This window comes from Corvus hawaiiensis, chromosome 2 (assembly GCF_020740725.1).
Source record: "Corvus hawaiiensis isolate bCorHaw1 chromosome 2, bCorHaw1.pri.cur, whole genome shotgun sequence".
NCBI classification, from domain to species: Eukaryota; Metazoa; Chordata; class Aves; order Passeriformes; family Corvidae; genus Corvus; species Corvus hawaiiensis.
Window position 1 is genome coordinate 93,221,762 of NC_063214.1, and position 21,412 is coordinate 93,243,173.

The 21,412-nt window shown below is 41.1% G+C and overlaps 1 protein-coding gene across 2 annotated transcripts in view; it reads left to right on the plus strand.

Moving 5' to 3' along the window:
• Positions 1-20,242, plus strand: part of SLC9A4 (solute carrier family 9 member A4) — a 33,845-nt gene extending 13,603 nt beyond the window's left edge. For both annotated transcript variants that reach the window (XM_048326227.1, XM_048326218.1), the window contains 8 exons: positions 2,428-2,630; positions 3,780-3,866; positions 5,074-5,144; positions 7,426-7,587; positions 13,299-13,395; positions 15,173-15,304; positions 16,018-16,105; positions 19,472-20,242. In XM_048326227.1, the coding sequence (XP_048182184.1) occupies positions 2,428-2,630; positions 3,780-3,866; positions 5,074-5,144; positions 7,426-7,587; positions 13,299-13,395; positions 15,173-15,304; positions 16,018-16,105; positions 19,472-19,770 (1,139 nt within the window). In that variant the 3' untranslated portion in view covers positions 19,771-20,242. The remainder of the gene's footprint in view (positions 1-2,427; positions 2,631-3,779; positions 3,867-5,073; positions 5,145-7,425; positions 7,588-13,298; positions 13,396-15,172; positions 15,305-16,017; positions 16,106-19,471) is intronic.
• Positions 20,243-21,412: the final 1,170 nt, after the last annotated feature.

Sequence of the window (21,412 nt, forward strand, 5' to 3'; positions counted from 1 at the left end):
AAGAAAATTAAGAAAATCCAATTATTCTATCTGGTGGCCTTGGAGGAGATATTCCGAACACTGAAATTTAAGCTAACAACGTTGGCTAAGTTAGCACTTTAGTTCCTCCATGATTCATTTTTAGTCAAAGGACTATAATGTGGGGAAGAATTCTATACTGGGCACCTGTCACCACCTCCTTCAGCCACCAGCCCCTGTCTATAACCCCTTTAGAGCCAGAGCTGGTGGCTAATGGCACCCCATGGGGCTCAGTACAGAGACCAACATATTTTTAGTCTTCCTTAATGAGCTGGAGGAAGGAATGAAGTGCACACCAAGCGACTTTGTGGCTGACAGAAAACTGCAGGGAGTAGTTAATATTCTGGATGGCTTCCATTCAAAACGACCTGTACAGGCTGAGAAACGGACTGACAGAAGGCTCATGAAGTTCAAGAAGAGCACATGCAGGGACTTGTGTGTTGGAGTAACTTCATACACCCGTATAGGCTTGGAGTCTTGTAAACAGCTCCGCAGAAAAGTCCTGGTCTGATAGACAGCAAGTTGAACACAAGCCAGAACTATGTCCTTATGACAAAGAAGTCGGCCACGTCCTGGGCTACATTAGCAAGTGTGTAGCCAGAAGGTCCAGCAAAATGTTTCTTACTCACTCTTCAGCACTGGTGGAAATGCGTGCTGTCTTCAGCATGCTCTCTCCAGTTCTGGGCTCCCCAGCATATGAAGAACAGGATTATTCTGGACCAAGTGCAATAGAGGCCACCAACCTGGTCAGAGGCTGGGGAACTGGATGTATGAGGAATTTTTGGGAGTGCTGAGTCTGCAGCCTGGGGAAGATCAGGCACAAGATCTGATTAGCTCTGCTTTGAGTAGGGACTAGAATAGATGAGTAGATGAACTCCAAAGTTGTTTTCCAGCCTACAGTACAGATTCAAACATTTGGGACCAGACAAGTGTTGGCATCAAACATCTGAGATTAAAGTCCTATTTCTTAAATCTCTTAGACTGCTTATCCCTCAGTCAAAAAGAATACCAAAGCAGGAAGAAGGTGACGGTTTGACCCACAAAGCCAATATACCTTTCAAGACCTTTGACTTTTAAGTCTGGGAACCCTGGAGGAAGACATTGAACAGAAGAAAATGAGAAAAGGGGAAACCTGTGAAGCTTTGAGTATGTGCATCTGAACAACTTTATTATACAGGGAAGGCACAAGTAGCAAGCAGTACAGGTGATATGATTCCTGTGGGTTGACAGCAAAAATAAAGTAATTACATATTTTCTTGCTATATCTGGACCAAGCGTGGCCTGCAAATTTTTAAAGGCTTGCTTTCCATTTTGAAATATCCTTTCAATCAAGGGAAAATCAGTGCTCTCCTGATATAAAAGCTGTTTTCCAGCCACATGTCCATCCTTCTCTCAGACACCAAGGGGAGTGCTAGAGCTTTCCAGAGGATGGCCAAAATATTTTCTGCTAAGTTTGTGTTTTAAAATGATTACATCATTTTCTCTGAAGCTTGAATAAAGTAAAGAGAATTGGCCTGAGGGTGATACCTCACATATGCCGTTTCAGTCTGAGTACCTGATGTCTAGCATAGTTATAAGTAGCCAAAAAAGCTCTTGCGTAAAGTGGTATTCAGCAACCTACATAACAGGATACTGCTACTGGCTTTACCTCTAATAATCTGAATATATCAGAGACAGCTGTGTAAAATAACACCAGTAATTATCAGCATTTGTCAGCTTTTAAGTCAGTAATTTAACGGTTTCCACATAAATCATAGGATACATATTTCTTATGGAAGATGAAGAAGATTGAGTAAATCAAAGGAACAGCTAAAAGTGCCCTAGAAAGAAAAGTTGCAGTCCTTAGACAGCTTCAGACTCTCTATTAATTTTAAAATTTTATTAAAACTAAAATGAAATTTGAGAAATAAACAAAGAATTAGGGACACAATAAGCCCGAGGATTAAAAATTAAAATGCTATTACTCTTTGTCTTTCAGTGAACCTGTCCACAGGAGTTGTTGGTAAAGCACTGTTCAAACACTTTTGGCAGATTCTGTGCAGAAGGCAGGAAACATCGCAAGGGAAGGCACAGGAAAAACTCTCAACCAGTCATTTTTCTTGTCTCCAGAACATTTTGGAGAAAACTATGGAACATAAATATAGGAAGTAAATATTTTCCCCTAATCTCTCTTCTAAACTGCATTAATGAATTTAAATCCTGAAGCCGTTAGGAACCACGGTATTTTATAGGAGATATTTCACACAAGCCAACTTCAGCAGTTGGTCAAAGAGGAGCTGCAAGAAACCAAAACTGAAAAAAACATGCGCTGTCAACAGCTCCCCAAGCCAAGACATTGTTTTGCTTTTAATATTTAATATTTTCTTTTTCTTCTTGATTAATAATAGCTGCGGATTTTTCCCTTCCTAGGTGTCTTTGCTCTCTTCTACATCAGTAACAAGTTCCGGACATATCCCTTCACCTTCAAAGACCAACTCATTATTTCTTACAGTGGCCTCCGAGGAGCCAGCAGCTTCTCTCTTGCATTCTTGCTTCCAGTGAATCTCTTCCCCAGAAAAAATCTATTCATCACTGCAACTCTTGTGGTTATATATTTCACTGTGTTCATCCAAGTACGTATATTCCTTAATGGATAACCTTCATGTAATCAAGGTGACTGAAAGCTTCCTAGTTAAATTGTGTTGAATTTACTCTTAGGCTAGGACAAGTTATTGCATTTTAGGGCCAGATTTAGCACTGCACTGTGTAATTAGCCTTCTTAGGGCTTTTAGATTACAAAAATTCTCTATTGAAAACATGTATCTTCTAAAATATTCAGGGGAGAGGGCACTTGGTGTCCAAAATTGCTTATGTTCATTCCCCATGCATTTCCCGGTGCTTCCAATTTAATAAGTATTTTAACTTTACATTTCAGGGCTGATTCATCCTTTATTAGTGATGTATCTCAAACTGACCAGAAAACAGTATGCCTGTTCTACGATGGATTTTGAATTTTATACTTTTATCTTTGTCTGTGTTGGAGACCAAACACAAATATTTTGAAATCCTTTGTAAAAGCATATTAAAAAACCCCCAAGTTAATAAGTCACATTTTTAAGTAGAGGTGTCTACTTTAGATACTTGGGTTATTCCACCTTGCTTACTGCTGTAGCTGGAAGAACTGAAACTTCTAGAGAATGTGCATCCCATATATTGTATTTTCCAATACCAAGGTCTCAGATCATCTAGGGTGCCAATGGGGCACTATGCACTTATGATAAGAAAGGCACTTAGGTTCCACCAGAATGTTTCAGAAAAAACCAATTTGTTTCTATTTTGCCTTTTAAAATGGTTTTCTGTAGCAGTGCAGTAAAGAAAGAAGAAAATCTGAAAGCTGTTTCTAAGTGAAAAACCCCTGGAATATTTAATACTGAAAGTGTTGAAGTAAATGGATTCATTTACCAAAATGAAAAAAGAAAAAGATTGCAAGACCTCACAAAGATAGTATTTTCTTTTAAGTGAGTCCGCTTTTGAAGATGATTGTTAATGAGTCAGTTACTTTACATAATTAGAATATGCCAATAAATATAATCTCACTGAAAAAACCCTTTTTAAACAAAGTTTTTGATTTTTAATTCTCTTCTCTAGCTCTCCATACAAGTAATAGTTCATTTCTGTGCTAAGACACAGCTTTCCTAATTGATTAAAATTATCCTCTTTCACTTTCTTTCTATTTTTGCCTAAAAGATGATTAACAATTCAATTCATTATTCCAAATGCAGGGAATTACAATTGGACCATTGGTCAGATATCTGGATGTTAAAAAGACAAACAAAAAGGAATCTATCAATGAAGAAATTCATGTGCGAGTAAGTTTTTTATATCAGTAGCTGGTATCCCAAAAAGAAGAGAACAGGTATTCCAAAAGAGCTGGGCAGAGCGAGGCACTTGGAAGCCTGGCACTCAGTGGATTTGGACACTCATTACTTTTAAGAATATATGGAGGTAACCCTAGGGGTAATTTTCTAAAATATTGCATCTTATTTATATTCGTATTTACTATCATATTATACTATCACTTCACAAGTGTTGCAGCACAGTAAGTCTCTTATTTACTGGTACTTTGACCATGGGAGGATAGAGACAGAAATGAAATGTTTACGAAATGCACTCACCATCCTTCCCAGCTGGATCAGTCAGAAACATTTTTTGCCAACTTTTGACCATTTCTAGACATACTGAAACCTTAAAAGTCTTTAATCAAGATTTATTGAACTGAGTTGAACCATTGGACTGCGAACTTAGTTTCAAGTTATTCTGAGCAGTGATCTTTTCTCCTCTCAAACATTTACTTCAGTTCTCAAATTACTATTATATAAAATAACAGAAAGTTGCTCTATCTGATTTAACATTATAGAAAAGGTATGTACATTCTTTCATTTCACAACAGGGGATACGTTTGAAATTAACAGAAACGCTGTGCCTTCAAATGAAACACACACAGAGACATTGGCAAAATTAGAGTATCTCAAGTGATTTTGAATTTAAAGTGAATTAAATTCTTACTATTTGAACATTTACACTTAACCTTGCATTTAAAAGCATTCCTTATGACAATATGTCTGTAAAAATTGGCCTTTTTCTGTCTCTATAATGCTAGAAATGCACAAAAAAATTACTGAAAGTAATCATGGTTAGCAATGACCAGTCTCACATCATTCTGCAAATTCCTCAGACACCTTACCAGTCAAGGTGAAAGTGTTGGTACCTGGCCCTGTGCCTCTCCCAGGAAGGTCACACATGCAGAGGGGAAACCTGGTTGACAGAACTAAGAATTTATTTTTTGGGTTCAGCAGGCAAAAAGGACCAGGCAATTTTTTGCCTCCATCAAAAAAAAGCCAAGCTGCCACAGTGGGATCTTTGCCTTGATTTTTAGAGAAATGTAGGTTCTTTCAGAATTAACTTACATGCTCCAATAACAAAATAAATCTCAAAATCATGTCAGCAAGTGCGTATATGTGGTAACATTCTTTTTTCACAATGGCCACTTAAAATTTTTCAATTTTTTTTCTACAGTTGATGGATCACTTGAAGGCTGGTATTGAAGACATATGTGGACATTGGAGTCATTATCAGCTGAGAGATAAGTAAGTATCCCTTACTGCAGTCTAATATAATAAAATATCTATCATGTAAAATATTGTAGGTAAATAGAATAGAAAATTAAAATGCTGGGGTCATGTGCCATATCTCTTTTTAAAAAAGTGAACTCCTGAGTAACCATTAACTCTTGAAAGTCCAGTGCTCATACATTGCCTGCTAAATTGAATCTGCACAAGCAGAAAATAAGCCTTCAGAAAGAAAAACATGGCATGGGAACTCATGCTGCAGACAGCAGCCTGTGTACGTAGCTTTGGTATAAATCTGGGATCCTGGGCAATGCTTCTTTAACTCTGGATTTAGAACATAAGCTACATATGGTGTCAATGCCACACTGGCTTTTGCTGTGAGCCTCCATAGCAAATAGGATCCCTTGCTGGTGAGTAGATATTCAGTAATAATAAGTCACCTGTCCTTACAGGTCTTTGCATTCAGTAATATCTAAAATAAGAGTGCTGAAGGGATTGTTTGAATTTAACCATCCAGTAACATAAGCAGATACTCTCGAGCTAGTGCTCACTCAGAAATGCAGGGCCCGCCTTGTCTCTTCCATAAGCAGGATGAGGTGGTTTTGTGAAGCTTTGTGGCTCTTCCAAGCACTGTCCAGAAGAGATGAATGTGCTGTTCCCTCTACCTTTTCCCTAAGGGAGCCCTGTGGACATGTGTGGTGTGGCCACCACCAGAGCATGTGAAGGGAAGTAGGGGAAAGACCGATTTTTCTTTCCCCCAAACATCTTATTAGGATACTGTGGGCTAAAAGTTATCCCTCGTTATCCTAGCTATGCCCAGACTTCCGTGCTGGAATCCTGTCTGACCTTTCAGTACTGGACTCCAGTAACCCAGCCAAGGGTGTCTGCTGGGACACGTGGCAAGTCCTTTCATGACTGGATTTCTCCCTATGGAAACCAGGAATTAACAGTGGGAAGAGGATGACTAGTTTGCACCCAATTCTTGTCCCAGTGGGGAGTAACAATATAATGTACTAGGGCAAACCCCGAAACTAAAAATACCTTTTTGGCTCTGACAGTCCAGAGATAGCTTTAGGACATCCATCTGCTGGGACCACATCACTGTCTGTGCGGTCAATAAACGGAACAAATCTCTGTTGGAGCAGTAAATCCATTGAAATAGCTGCATTTACACATACCTGTGAGTAAATGCTATCTCTTTGTCTCACATCTACCTGATAGCTCTGAAAAGAGAATTTTGCCCAAACTAGCCATAAATGTAGTATTTTGGTTCACAGACAGATTCAAAAAACACACTGTGTCTGAAGACATTTAATGTAAGAAGATTATATGAAAAATAATCCCTAAACCTATCTATGCAACTTTAAAGTTGTGTATCAGAATTAATTACCTAAGTGATGACAATACAGGAGGCTTTCTGTTACACAGAAAAACATTAAGAGCTCTAATCCCCGTGCAAACATTTGTGTCCCTACCTCTGCTACTAATGAATAAAAAATGGCCTTTGCTAAGGAAAAAAATATACAAATGCTGTAGTACTTTTCCCAGCATTGTGGAGCATCTTACCTTGCTGTGGTAAACTGTTCCTTTGAAAGAAACAGAACTGTTGCTCTGCTGAAAATCTATTGTTGTTCTGCTAAATGTCTGCCTGAAAGCACGTACCTGTTCCAAGACACACACACACATTCGCATTCAAATTATGCCACACATTAGCGATATTTTACAATCTGCAGCATGCAAGCACATGGTATTTTGGGGTCCTTTCAATTTCTCTGTTATTCAGAGTACAAAGAAATGTATTTTCTCCGCTCTAATTGTCAGGATTCAAAATTATCAGCAATGTAATGGGCCCTAACTACTGTAACTGCTGGGCCACTTAGAGCCTCATTGGTGACTGGCTGAATAGGCCAGGATTACAGTAAGAGCAGCTGCTGCTGTTATGCCCTACTATAATACAACATTTGTACAAAAGCCTGGAGACTGCCCATATTCTTTTCTGACAAATGTGGCAGTGTAATATGCAAACATACATGCAGCCCTGTTTTTTGCTCTGATTGCAGCTTGTTTCTTTCTTTTGTCTAGCGGGCTCTGCAATCTCTGCGGACCAGTAGACTATGCCAAATATCCCCCTAAAAGTCTCTGCTCACCAGGCCTTCAGGAGTCCACAGGTGCCTCTAATTTGTATTCAGCTTCCACCACTGAATTGTAGATGTGTGCATTTGAATGAAGATCAGCTTGTACTACAGAAATGAAAACATATTTCCTTTTTTACCCTTTGATTTTGTTATCTCTTTTGCAGATTTAAGAAGTTTGACAATAAGTATTTGAAGAAAATTTTAATTCGGGAACACCAGCCCAAATCCAGCCTTGTGGCATTGTACAAAAAGATGGAGATAAAACTGGCCATTGAGATGGCTGAGAGTGGCATGAAAATTTCAAAATCATCCTCTACTTCTTTACAGTGAGTACCAACCTCCCAACCCTTTGCAGAGTAGGGGCTGGAAAGAACGGGACAAAAATGAGGAAGTACCCAAGGTATTCCATGACTTCAATTGAAATATAAGCAAAAAGAAGACAGTTATGAGAAGAGCAGGTGCAATTTGGTGTTTGTCATATTTGCACTTCGCTCAGAGAGTGAAAATTAAATCCATGGACATTTTCTCTGTTTCTTTTCGATGATGGGCACTCCTGAACCATGAGTCAGGTACAGAAGCCACTCCAGTTGCTTTAAATCACAGTAGTGACCCAAGACAGATGTACTTATCGCTTACCTGGCCAGTGGGTTTCGTTAATTCCTGCCAGGTGCTGAGAGACCTGCATACTGCTCCTGACTCCATTATCCCAACCATGAATTTTTTTCTGAGAGCAGATTTCTTTGTAGCATTTGCAATTTTTGCAACTCCAGTTTGCAAACCTGTAACCGTCTTGCCATATTTTGGTATTTCCCAAACAAACAATTTTGTCCAATTAAACACTGAGAGCAGCCTGCCAAGAAGGACTTGAGAATGCTTCTGGTGGAAATGCTGGACATGAACTGTCAACGCGGACTTGCAGCCCAGAAAGACAAACCATATCCTGCATCAAAAGTAGCATGGCCAGCAGGTTGAGGGAGGGGATTCTCTCCTGCTGCTCTGTCCTTGTGAGACTCTACAGTACTATGTCCAGCTTTGGGATCCTCAGTACAGGAAAGACATGGACCTGTTGGAGCAGGTCCAGAGGAGCGCCACAAAGCAGGCTGAAGCGCCTCTCTTACGAGACAATGCTGAGACAGTTTGGGCTGTTTAACCTGGAGAAGAGAAGGCCCTGGGAAAACTTGATTGTAACTTTTCAGTACTTAAAGAGGGCTTACAAGAAAGATGGGGACAGGCCTTTTAGGAGGCTTTGTAGCAACAGGACTAGGAGAAGGTAGATTCAGACTAGGTACAAGAACTTTCTTAGGATGAGGGTGGTGAAAAGCTGGAACAGGTTGCTCTGGGAGGTGGTAGATGCCTCATCCTGGGAAACATTCAAGGTTGGATGTGATGGGGTTTTGAACAACCTGACAAGAGTTGAGGATGTCCCTGCTCATTGTGGTGGGTTTGGAACCAGATGCAAGCCATTCTATGATTCTATCAAACAGTAATGCAACTTGGTATCAGACTGACCAGGGGACAAAACTGGTGGGATCTCCAGAGGGAACGGAGGGAACTACCCTCTAGGAGAATAGTCTGCACAAATCTTCCCTCCTGCACACCATAACTGACATGCATGTATTTATCCTCACCTTGCATCACACTGTCCAGAGTACAGGTACTGCTGAAGGCACTTGCCTCCACAAATTCTTTCCCAGGCTCTTGCTGCCCACTGTTGCTGTTGCCTGCTCTTCCCTGTTGCATCCTTAAACCGCTCTCCATTTTGCAGCAGCCTCTGGGAGGGTCCAGCATATTATTTTTTTTGAATGATGATCTCTGCCAATAAGAGAAAATCCAAATATCAACTGGATATTAAATTAAAATCTCTCTTGAAACTTTGGCTTAATCATGTCAAGATCAATCTGCTTTCTTGTACTGATGTCAGCACGCAGTGTAAGACCTAGACCTTTTCTCTCTAAATTATTCTTTGGTGAATGGATGATATTAAAAAAACTTGCATGTATGTCAGGCTCCTTTCTGTCTGCTGTAATCCCTTAACCATTCTGAGCCAAGAGAAAATGTGCAAGGTTGTTAGACAATCCATGGCAGTCAAACCACATCCCTCTTCTTTTCCCAAGGGAGAGAGAAAAGAAGAAAAATTGCTCCATCAGAGTTCAGAAATTCTCTCCTGAGCTGAGAATTTAGATTGAAAAATACTCTTTAATAAACAGCTGATATGATGGACTAATTTTTGCTGTCTCTACTCTGGCTATAATTGAATTTTACTATGCTTCATCCTCTGATGAGAAAGCCTTTATAAAAATGAAGTGTCAACTTCAAAAAAGCAGCCTGTGGCTCAAAACCATTCTGATCTTGCAGGCTGTGAGAGTTCTAGGAAAATACACGTTTTCCCACCTCTGTTCATTGATAAGTGTCTGCTGTTGAGCACTGCAGGAGACAAGATATTGAGCTAGCTGGACCTTTGGTCTGAGCCAATACAGCAGTTCCTGTTGCCATTCCTCACAGCAATTAAATGAACCTGTGTAAAAGGTTTCTAAGTGTATTTATAAATTGTCTGATTGATATAATTGAGACAGCGTGTACCCAAAGTCCCTGTCTTCAGGGAGGATACAAAACTCTGGCCATGAACAAGAGGAGATTTGAAATAAAATTCCAATGTATGGCAAGTAAAGCATTATTAGCAGTGTCAGAGTAGTGAGAAAACTGTCACTCACACTTCTGATCAGTTTTGCAGCCTTTATGCACACAAAGAGATTTACTTTATAAGAATCAAAGCAGATCTCCAAGACTGTGGATTAGCAGAATTTCATTCATGCTGGTGTGATTCCTGCAGGTGGAGTGGGTGTCCAATTCACAGTATTTCCAGTGCAGAGTGAAAAAATTTGCCCATGGATTGTGCAACAAAAAATCCACATTTGAATGAAAGCAGAGCATTTGGTTATGATGTTTTGGAGAATAGAAGCCTTATAAATAAGGATGGAAATGGCAAAAGCAGAGTCTAGGAGATATTATCAAAACTTTGGGTTTATGGCTGTTTTTTGTAGGAAATTGTAGGAAATATGACCATTAGAGAAAAAGATGGTTTGATACTGAGTTTACTTAATGTTGGCTTCATATTGGTGCAATGTTGGCTTTGGTAAATCTTAAAACATATCAATACAGTACAGATCAGAACCAAGTGTGTTGTCATTTGTGGTAGTACAGTTATGAGAGAGCTGTGCCCAATAATGTTATTCCTTCACAGGACTAGTGAAGATTAATGGAGAGTTTACAAAGTCCAAAATTTTAGATATAATATGAAAAATAGTATTACACAGATTGTGCAAGCATCAATGTATCAAGTATCAACTATCTCCATATCTAAGGAAGAAAGATATACTGTCATGGCTATCATTACAGAGAGACAGTTTTCGTGGTGTATTATAATTTTTTTCATCACATATATATATCCTGTGCTATTCTTTGTTGTAACATGTTGGAAGATTCAATAAGAACAAAGAAATTGTTTCAATAAGGATTACTTCACATGTTCGGTAACATACCGAACATATTTGGGGTTTTTTGAAAGTCCTTTCTTAAGGTATTGCAAAATGTAAAAGCAATCTATTCCTTATTACCATATATATGCATTGTTATCAGTTGGGTAGGTTAATATCCAATCCCATGAAAGGAATGACTGTTTTTTATTTGTGCTCCAGAACAATATAGATTATCTTCATGCTATTTGTTCTCTTGTTACCCCAGCTGAACTGAAACTCAAGGAGTTTTATTTATTCTATTTAATTCACTTCAAGAGTGAAATAATAAGCTTTTAAACGACTTAGAACTGGCTACTTCTGTGCTGGCATGTGGAGAAAGTCAGGTATGCAGCTGGAAAAGTAAAGAGAGAATCTGGTGTCTCCACAGTGGAGTCAAGCTTTTCCCTATTTAGATCCTTTCCCATATTTATGCCCAACCGTAAGGGATAAAGACCCTGTGGACACATTCAGTGAAGCACAAAGCAGGGAGGCAGTTGTTCCCTGTGATGTCAAAGCCACCTGCAGCAACTATTCCAGTTCCATTTGCATTACACAAATGAGCCAAGCCTGTATTTTAGAGACCAATACTTGTTGACAGTCCCCAGGGTTTGTGTTTGTGTGTACTTTCCCAGGTATACCTAGGGTCTCCCTGTTGTCCAAAGGGACATCAGATGGGGGCTGCTGACGGCAGGGAGTCTGGATTCCTTGCTGTGGAAGGCAGGATACATGGGCTGAACTCCAGTCTGAGGCACACCACACCCAGCTGGAGTAAAGGTGCAGTACACCCAAGCCTTATGTAGCATCCCTGGATCCTCTCAGTGTTATCTCTGGGAGCTGAAAGCAAATGAAAAGGGAACCAACCAACCCATGCACCCACCCACCCAGCCAGCCTGGAATTGGGCAGCGCTGAAGGTCTTTTTTTCCTAATGGTAACTAAATAACTTTGTTGTTGCTACAATTGTTGAGACTTGATGAATATCAATTAAATATTTGTTGGGAAGTATTTGTCAGGGACAAGATAAGATTCCTTGTCAAATCCAGAAAGGCAGTCCTTTTCTGTCACACTGACTTGCCAGCAGCTCAGTGGCAGACTCATGGGTCTCTCATGCTTCAGTGAGGTCCTTAACCTCTTGCTTATCCCAGTCCTAGTTCTGATACTATACCTTAGTCTGTTGTTAATTTCTCTCTGGTTTTACTTCACAAAAAAAAAATGTCAGATCTCAGTTTTAGTCTGATGGCAGAATGAAAACACATCCCGAAACCTTGAAACATATTAGGAATTAACTCTTATATTCCAGAGGCTTTGGACAGGGCCAGGGCACCAGGGATCACTGTCTACTTGATGGTGAGAGGCAGTAAAATATAGAATTGAGGCAGTTCAGGTCGGTCCTAAAAGTTTTCAAGATGTTCATGTTAGATTATAGAACAAAACAGTGGTAATATTGTTAAACTAGATGTAATTGCAAATTCCAGCCTTTTTCCTATGTTTACATCATAATCTCAGTTTAGCTTGAGATCCATCTTCCTTTGCCATTAAAAGTTTTAAATTTATTTTAGAGGAAGTATGAGATAGACACACACAAATCTTTGGCAATACTGTACATTGATCATCATCAATTTTTTGATTGCACAATTTACAGACATCACTTTAGGACAACAGCTGAAAACAAACACTTGCAATCACTTTTTTTTTTTTTTTAAGAGGCAAGAAAACAACATGGAGAAAGGAAAAAGTCAGAAACAACTAGATGAACCCAGACTGATTCATCCTGGATGATCACTATCTATTTCCCTTTCTTTTCCTGGGAGTTCATCTGAACACTACCTCTCACAGTGATTGACTGATGCAGTGAAACCCGATAACATTTCACCGCAGCCCTCCTCCACTGTTTTGCTAGTGAAAAAACCAGGCAGCTACAAGTGACTGTGGGCTTGTCAAAGTTTTTTAAAACCACAATCTTTTAGGTACTTCTTTCATTTCAAATGGAGAAACACTTTCAGCAGCAAGGAAACTCTATATGTGCTCCTCACCACAGGGCAGGTCTCTCAGGCTTCACAATTGGCATACTCTTTCATTCTTAAGGATTTTCTTCACTTTCTCAAAGGAGTAAAAATCAGTAAGATGACAAGGCCCAGACTGCTAGACCATGCTGAGGTCTTTATTCAGACAGAGGAGGGAACTTTCAGTGCTTTCTTGAGCTGGCTATGGCCTAATCTAATCCTTAAATAGGAACTTCTTTATGGAGAAAGAAGTTCTTATTTAAGAAAGAAGAGTTTCTGCTGCCAGCTGTATGACGACTTAGGGCCCAATTTGACTACCCACTGTATGGATAAAACCCATGAAAGAGCAAAATTTGACCTTTTTTTTGTTCATCTTTGGATGATTTCCAGGTGTTGCTGGTCACTGAAAGGCTCTTCATATCCTTCTGTTCTAGCACTAAAAATAGACTGTGCATTATTTAATGGTATTAGTATTTAATCAGCTCATTAATATCGTATTTAATTTTCCCTTTTATTTACAGGAGCAGCAGGAACCAGCGTGCGCGCAGGCTGTCCCCCGCAGAGGTGGAGTCCATGAGAGATGTCCTGGCACACAACCTGTACCAAGTGCGACAAAGGGTGTGTGAGCCACCGGCTGTCGCGCTCTGTTTGCAGACCCGCAGCTCTTGTTTGCCCTCCCCGTGCCGGGGCACCTGCTGGGAGCTGGGAGCCCGCAGCCGCTCCCAGCCGACCGGGGAGGGCAAGCAGGGAAGAACCCCGGGCTTGGGCACTGATCTGGGTGGAATAAATGAAAGCTGGGGCTTTTTTTTTCCATCGGCTTCACCCTGACGGCAGCGAGAAAAGTCAGGAAAATCTATGAATGAGCTGTAGAGGTCAGGCTTCCCTCGCTGCACAGCTGTCTGGATGGGAAGCCGCCTTCTCTTGGCTTCCCGGGCTCCCGGGAGGGCAGCCTGGCTGTGGGAGGCAGGGCTGGCAGGGCTCTGGCAGCAGCGAAACTCCGCTGCGGGGGCGGGCGGACCAGCGCCGGCAAACACTGCGCAGCCCTGCGTGGGAGCGGCATTTACCCGCGCCACAGGAGGAAAAAAACGAAGGAAAAAAATTTCCACGTCCTCCGGAGCTTCATTTTACACATTTAAGTGTTTTGGTTTTTTTTCTCTGTAAAAATGGTGTGATAATACCTCAGCAGGGATTTGTTTTGCAGAAATTTGCACTGACCCTGACGCAGCCCAGGGTATGGTATCTACTTAATCCAGTCTTGGTCACTGAATAGACAAGTGAGTGCTCACCCACAGCAATGAGTGGTAGAGGATGTATTAGAGTAACCTTGAAATTATGCTGATAAACAGGGCTAACTCATGTAACACACGTGTACTAGAAAATGGTAGGGCCTGCTCATTTAAATGTGGCATTATTAATATGTTATTCATTCCTAACGTTGTTTGATTTGCCATGGCTAATTATCCTTATGATATTAATTTCTTATCTTACCAGCGACAATTTGCATATATAGTTAGCTTACTGAAATGAACTCTCCCTCTTCAAAATCAATTACATTAATGGCTATTTTTGCCAGTCATTTCCTGTGTAGTATTGACAATGCTGTGCTTTTGGAAATGAAAGATTGGAAGAAAAATAAGGCCACTTCTACCACTTTTTTTCAGCTCTGAAAAGCTCTGGCTTAGCAGACCAGCTTTACAAGCAGCCTTGCACATGAGACTAAGATCAGATTCTACTTTTTAAGAGCATTTATAAATTTCAATGAATTTTTCTCTTTAAGGCAGATAATGATTTCCTTCATTTCACTAGATATATGCAATAAACTAAAAAGCTTGTCTTAAATGATGCTCAGTTTTAGGGTAATATTAATTTGTAGTTTGTCCAAGTATGGAAAGGTAACTCAGCTGTACATCTCATTCTGGAGATACATTCTTTGTTCCTGAGTGCATCTGAAGCTTGCTCCATGCTCAGTAGCATTAGTACCAAAGCTCAGAGCTGAGTTCACCAGTTATCTCTTTTTTGGGACCTGCATCATATCTGTAGCTCCCAAATGTGTGATGAGAAAAGAGATGACAAAGAGATGACAAGCCCAGATGAGAATAACCTTCTTAGGCAGGTGTATTTTATATACCTGCACTATGAGCAGGAAAGAGGCTATCAAAAATGGCATCAAAATGCAGCCCTTGAGGTCTGAGACTTAGAGCTGTGTTCGTGCTTCCTCGCATCTTGCCCTGGCAGTGAGGTTTGTGCATGACTGCATTTTGCCATGAGATACCAGAGAGCTCTGTGGTGAGCTGGTGACTGAGCTGAGGCAGATGTCCCCTTGGCCCTGTGATTGACCAGACTGATTAACATTGCAAATGCAACAGAAATGAGCTGGGTGCATTTTCTGTTTCAGGCACCAGCATACAACCGGCACAATCTACCTACTAACACAAGTGAGAAACAAGCGCAAGAAATCCTCATCCGTCGGGAACACAGCCTGAGGCAAAGTTGCAGGAAGGGAAACAGCTTGCCTTGGGGTAGACCGGTACCTGTTATCTATCTGCTATTTATGTAAAATTGCCTCTGCTTCTCTGCAAGTATGGAAAGACACCCATTTTTATGTGCTCTTTGCTATAATTAAAATGGATATTTCCCCCGGTATGCTCATGCAGCACCTAAGAAGAAAGAGCTTCACTTAGCATGTGAACAGCAAAGTTTTCATGTCTGATCTCTATACATTGGTCAGAAATCAGCTACTCTGGCTGCTTGTGGTAAAATAATGTAACTTGCATTGATTTTGCGTGTGCAAAGTATAGTGTAATCAAAAAAGGCCTGATGCAAAGTGTCTGGCATGTTGACAATTTGGGCTCTCAATCAGTGAGAGATTTGTCTGACCAAAGGTAGGCACTGAACAGCACAGACATTTACAGCTGAGATAATCACGGCTAAGGAAGAGAAATAAGTTCTTTTTGGATACATGATTTGTATTTAAATTTTTCACCTGAAATAAGAAAGGTTTATCTTAGAAGAACATGTTTTTCTCCACTGATGGTAAAAAAACCCTATGACTATTATATCAGACAGACATTCTCACTGGAGCTGATGTTGAGTTCAACCATCCAAATTAACCATTGATCATACCTCTCAAAATCTGGCTGTAAAGGTACAGCATATTACCATCCCTCTTTACTGTTTCACCAAGTAAGTGCCAAGTGGAGGCAACCACGGGCACTGAACACACTTCTGTCTCCTACACAGGTTAACGCCAAGGAAGTACGCTACCTCTCCTTGCCTCAGGGTCCACGCCAGTCCACTAGAAGGAAAGCCAGGCATGTTACTTTTACAGGTAATGGAAACACTTTACTCTGTATCCTACTCCAGCCGCAAAAGAAACTTGGCCAGTTGTTTGGTGGATTTAACAGTACTACGTGAATACTCCCATGGAAGTCCATGGCCTCTTTAAATGAGCTACACCCTTCTCTCCTTTCTGTTTTATCTGTGTTGTTTATATGATCATTACCGCAGCAGTTTCTGTTTTGTTCCAGCACCTCCTACTTTTCTCTTTTTCCCTCCTGAACAAACATTCCTGTGATCCCTGCAATTCCACCTGGCCAAGCCCAAGAACACAAATTATGTGTTCCCTGCAGCCCCACAGACAAAACTGTATGCAAAATTATTGTGAGTTGCTGAACCTGTAGCCCAGTCCAGGTGAGACTGATGGAGCTCCATGCCCCCAGGTCCTGCAGGTACCAAGACTGAGCAGGTATTCCCAATGCACAGCCCCACACCAAAATTCAGTGCACGTGTACACACAGCTAGACACAGAAAGCAGCACAGACATGGCACAGTGCTCACACAAATGCAAACAGCACTGATGGCGTCATCCTTGTCCCCTCTCTGGCTGATGAGGCTGACAGACTGTTAGTGAAAAACTATAAATACATACATGCTATCTGAATCCCCAGCAACTGGCCTGACATACATGCTTCTCTCAGTAGCTGGCCCTGGACCTTCGATCTGCACATTTGGTGGCACTTGGGCATGTAAGCCCCTGGGGACACAGCCCCATAACAGCTGCTGGTACGCAGCCCTACACATACGCACACACATGCACACAGAGACATGGTCTTCACTCCATATATTGTAGGACCCTCCAGTAGCTGGCCTTGGACAGTCAGTCTTCGCTGGAGCAGCTTCCTGGATCCCCTGGTCTCCTCTCCTCACACACAGGGACACACACATGCAAACCTCTCTTTGGTACCCAGTCCAGATTATGGCCTTACTAGTAGCCAACCACAGATCCCATGGTCTCTTCAGTCACTGCTCTGGACCTTGTGTTTCTTCCAGTAGTCAGCTTACAGACCTTCTGCCCTCCTCAGTCTTTGTTCCAAACTCGTGGTTGCTCCAATAGGCAGTTCCCAAGCCTCTTATCCTACTTAATGGCTACTCTGGCTTGATGATTGCCAGCAATTTTGCACTGACAGATGCATCCCAGTCCCTCCAGTTGCTGACACTCAGCCCTCCACACACACAAGCACACAGTATAGGGAGCTGCTAATAGAGGAACACAGTCAGAAGTACAGTCAAATGAAAAAAACAGGATAAACTGTGTGGATCAAGTGCAGGGCATTACTGGACACATGTACTGACTGGCCCTTTTTATCCTCCTTTTCCTTTATTTTCCTGCACTAGTTTCTCCCTGGACTTCCCAAGATTCTTCCTTTCACTGTCTTTGGTTCTTGCCTTAAACACTCCATCCTAAGTCTTGTATGGGCACCCACACATGACGACAGCAAAATGGAAACCAATAGGATCTACTCAGAGGGGAAAATAAATGTTACTCAAGGGGATTTTTGTTGTCCTTTTTGTCAGGGCATCATCACAGGAGATATGTGTCTTTCTAAAAGCTTTAAAGTGTTCCACACAGCAGTCTCAGACCTAAAATCACTGCAGACACTTTCAAGGGACCAAATGCTGCTATAGGAGGTAGGCATATTATTTTAGTGGGGAGAGAGCTAAATCCTGAAGCAATGAATGGAGGTACTTTTTTACTATTAGATAGGCCTGAATTTGAGCCCTGCCTTGTGATCTATGCAAATAAATAGACTTTTTGGTCCAGCTTCTGGTCCCATCTTAGGGTCATTGTGTAGCATTAACACCATTTTAGGTGTCTTCAGCAGGAAAAAGCCACCCTAAAGTCCTCTCATAAACTCTTGGGATGAGATGAATTGCACTTGGAAAATAAAAAGAGAAGTACTCAGTATGAAGGGAATTAGAGTGACAACCTCATATATGCACATATGCATTTGCAGAGATAAATGTCATCCCTTCTGTCTATGCCTGGGAGACCTTCTGGAAAAAGCATCCTCCAGCAAGCTTGGTTTAGCTCTTATATATAGCGTGTGCAGAAAGTTTAGTAACTAAGAGGCCAGAAATGACCACAATTAGATCCTTAAGTCACCTATCAGCTCTTTTTGCCACTCATAAATGAATTGTCTAGAGAGGTTGTTGTTGCCCAGCCAAGTTATGGACTCCCCATCCCTGGAGGTGCTCATTAGTAAGCTGAATAGGACTGAGAACCTGGTCTAGTGGAAGGTTTCCTGTTCATGGAAGGGGGCCTGGAAGTAAGGGATCTTAAGGGTCCCTTCCAACCCTAACCAGTCTATGATTCTATGAATTATTTCTTTGGCAATATATATCATTCATACTTTGAAGAAGTAATGCTCCCAAAGGGCTAGGTAGAAGCCCTTGAAATCTGAGAAATCCTATCCTGCTTAGGGTGTAGTATGTCCACATGGCATATGAGCAGCAGTGCTTTACTGTGCCAACTGTGAAATAAATATTAGCTTACAATAATGTAATAATTATGGATCTGCAATAATTTGTTAAATTTTGACTCAGTGACCATATGCAATACATGTGCACTTTAACTGTAGCAGGATTTGGACTAATTTTATTGTTCATAGACTTTTGTGCTTACATCCCAGAACCTCCTACTTAGATTGTTAGCTGTTTCTTACATTAACTACTTTGCTACTGTGTAGTTAGACTAAAAGTGGCTTTAAGAAAAGTGAAAAGGTATATTCTATAAACTCAACAGGATGAGAATGCCAGTTATTGGCTTATTGCAGGCAAATTTTCACAATGTACTTACAGCAAAGCAAGCTGGTAGGAGCAGATCTGAGACATCTAAAGAAATCAAAGCACCCCTGGTTTCAGATGAAACCCTTCTCTTCCCTCTTCTTAGTCACAGGACACTGGTAAACTTGATTTTTAATGGACTAGAGTTTTCTTCTTTGTCACTGTGGGTTTCAAAATGCTTTATACCTTGGCACGAGGTATACTTGTGAAATTTGAGGAAAATTCAAATTACATAAAGGAACACTCTTGCATTTCACTCTTGCCCTTCACCCTTGCAGTGAAGGCACAGGGCAGGTCTGTGAGACACCAAAAGGTAGCTGAATGTGCTTATCCTCTGGGGTTTCAGAGCTGAGATAAGATAAATAAAATATTTTAAACATCAGCTTTGAGATGAAAATTAAAAATTAGGGCTATTTTTAGTTCTTGACTTCTCCCTTATTCTATAGTAATTATTTAAAATGCTTCAGTTCCAGGGTATTATATTGTATTGAATACCCTTTATCTCTCCTTGCCAATACCATGGCATTTCTCTTTTCTCTAAAAAATGTGTTATTTGTCTATTTTTCTTTAGATCAGCATAGAAGTGGCTCTGATGCTGCGTTCCCATTAGTGTCGAGATCCCAGCCCCGACTACGGCCACTGGAATCCAAGCACCGCCAAGAACTGATTCCAATGGCACACTTGGGTAGAGGAGCAGCTCCATCCAATCTGCCAGGTCAAAGAGGAAGTTCAAGTGGCCGTCATCGCTTCACCAGAGCAGACAATCTAGCTCCAATGCCAAAGGCTCGGTTTGCTGTCAGAGAAGTAGAAGAGTATGAGTCAGAAGAAGAGACAGAAATGATGGCACCAGCAAGGCCATTAGTTATATGAGGAGCAGAGAAGATCAGTGTTTGCATCTCTAGGGCCCCTCATACACTGCTTCAAAAGAAATAACAAAGCTCTTATACAGCCCAAAGTATGATTTTCCTCTGGGGACCAGCGTACTTGTTCTCATATCACTTTCAAGAGCTGTATTAAGGTACTTAGTGGCTCAGAGAAGACTCAAATTCTTCTGTGCCTATATCAAGCTTTCTTTCCAATGAAACACTGCTGGAAAGAGGAGAACATGACATTTGTAGGGGTTTGGACGTGGATTTAAACAGTAGTAGTTGAGTGCATGCAATGCTATGGGTGGAAGCTGACACTGCCTTTGTTTCATACTATGGTCTGCATCCAGAGGAAAGACATATATAAAGGCATCCTTGACACGTGAATGCACAGATTGATTACTTCAACTTGCTTTTGACCTCAGAGTAGCTGCAATTCCAGGAAATAGCTAAAAACAGAATGGCATTTTTCAGGGCATGTAAATGTCACTGAAGGTGCCTAAGCAAGACCTTAAGTCAAAAGGATTTTTGGTAGACATCTTCAGCACTTGGGAACCTCTTGGTAGCTTAGATTTTGGCTGTGCAAAACTGCCTAAAGTCAGCTGCTGTGATGATCCATGACTCCTGCTACTTAAATCAATTTCAACATGCAGGCTCCTATCTCTCACCTATGGTTGTTTTGGATGGATAAAGGAGGTATCCTTGTATGTACAAATCCAGAGGAGTTTTCAGGCAGGAGTGCTGTCAGGATTTTATTTGTAAGCATGGGCTGGCAAGAACATACACAATATTCCCGTGATTCAGCAAGTGGGAAACTTCCTTTTAAAGTATGTAACTTCTCCATTCCCCACTCCCACCTTGTATGCTCAAATGCATACACCATTCTTCATGCTACAACCGGAAGTTGCAGATAGGAAGCAAGAAACTGGGATTAAAGGTAAAGGGACCCTAATCCTGTAGCCTGCTAGCTAGCAGGAAAGAGAGGCCCTATATTTTTCTCCCAGCTTTTTGTGGTGTGTCTGCCTATATGTTGTACAGAGAAACTTTTCCTTTAAAAAAGCGGAAATAACCAGAGGGATGTGCACTACAGCCCTTGACCTCCCAACCTTTCTACAAAGCTCTCTTCCAAGTGGCTCTCTGTGCCCATGCTCCACTCTCAATGGTGGGTCTCCCTAGCAGCAGGAGAAGCAAGAAGTATGGTCTTGAGTAATTTTAGCTAAGTCTTAGACACTTAGTTCCTCTTATGAAGTTATTTTCTGCAGAATGGAAGCAGCATCGCCACTGTCTTCTGCGTCGTGGCACTGTAGTTGAGCTGGAGTCCATAAGTCCATAAACCCGCCATTACAGCTGCACTAAAGTCAAAGCTATGGTTAAGAAATGCACCAAGTTCAGTCGTGTTTTTGTCAAGTTTCCTTCTGTCTCCTCCACTCAGACCTCAGCTGCCCAACTCAAGTACCTGTAAGTGATACTCTAAGAGTCAGAGAGGCAAGAGTTAGAGTTAGCAGTGCTACCTGCGTGTTTCTCTTTTTTATATTGCTGGTAAGCACTTGTCTGTCCTGGTCCATAAAAGAACTTATTTCTGTAAGTTATCATTTCCCATTTCTTACAAAGGGTTTCTGATTCAAGACAGGTAGAATATAAACTAA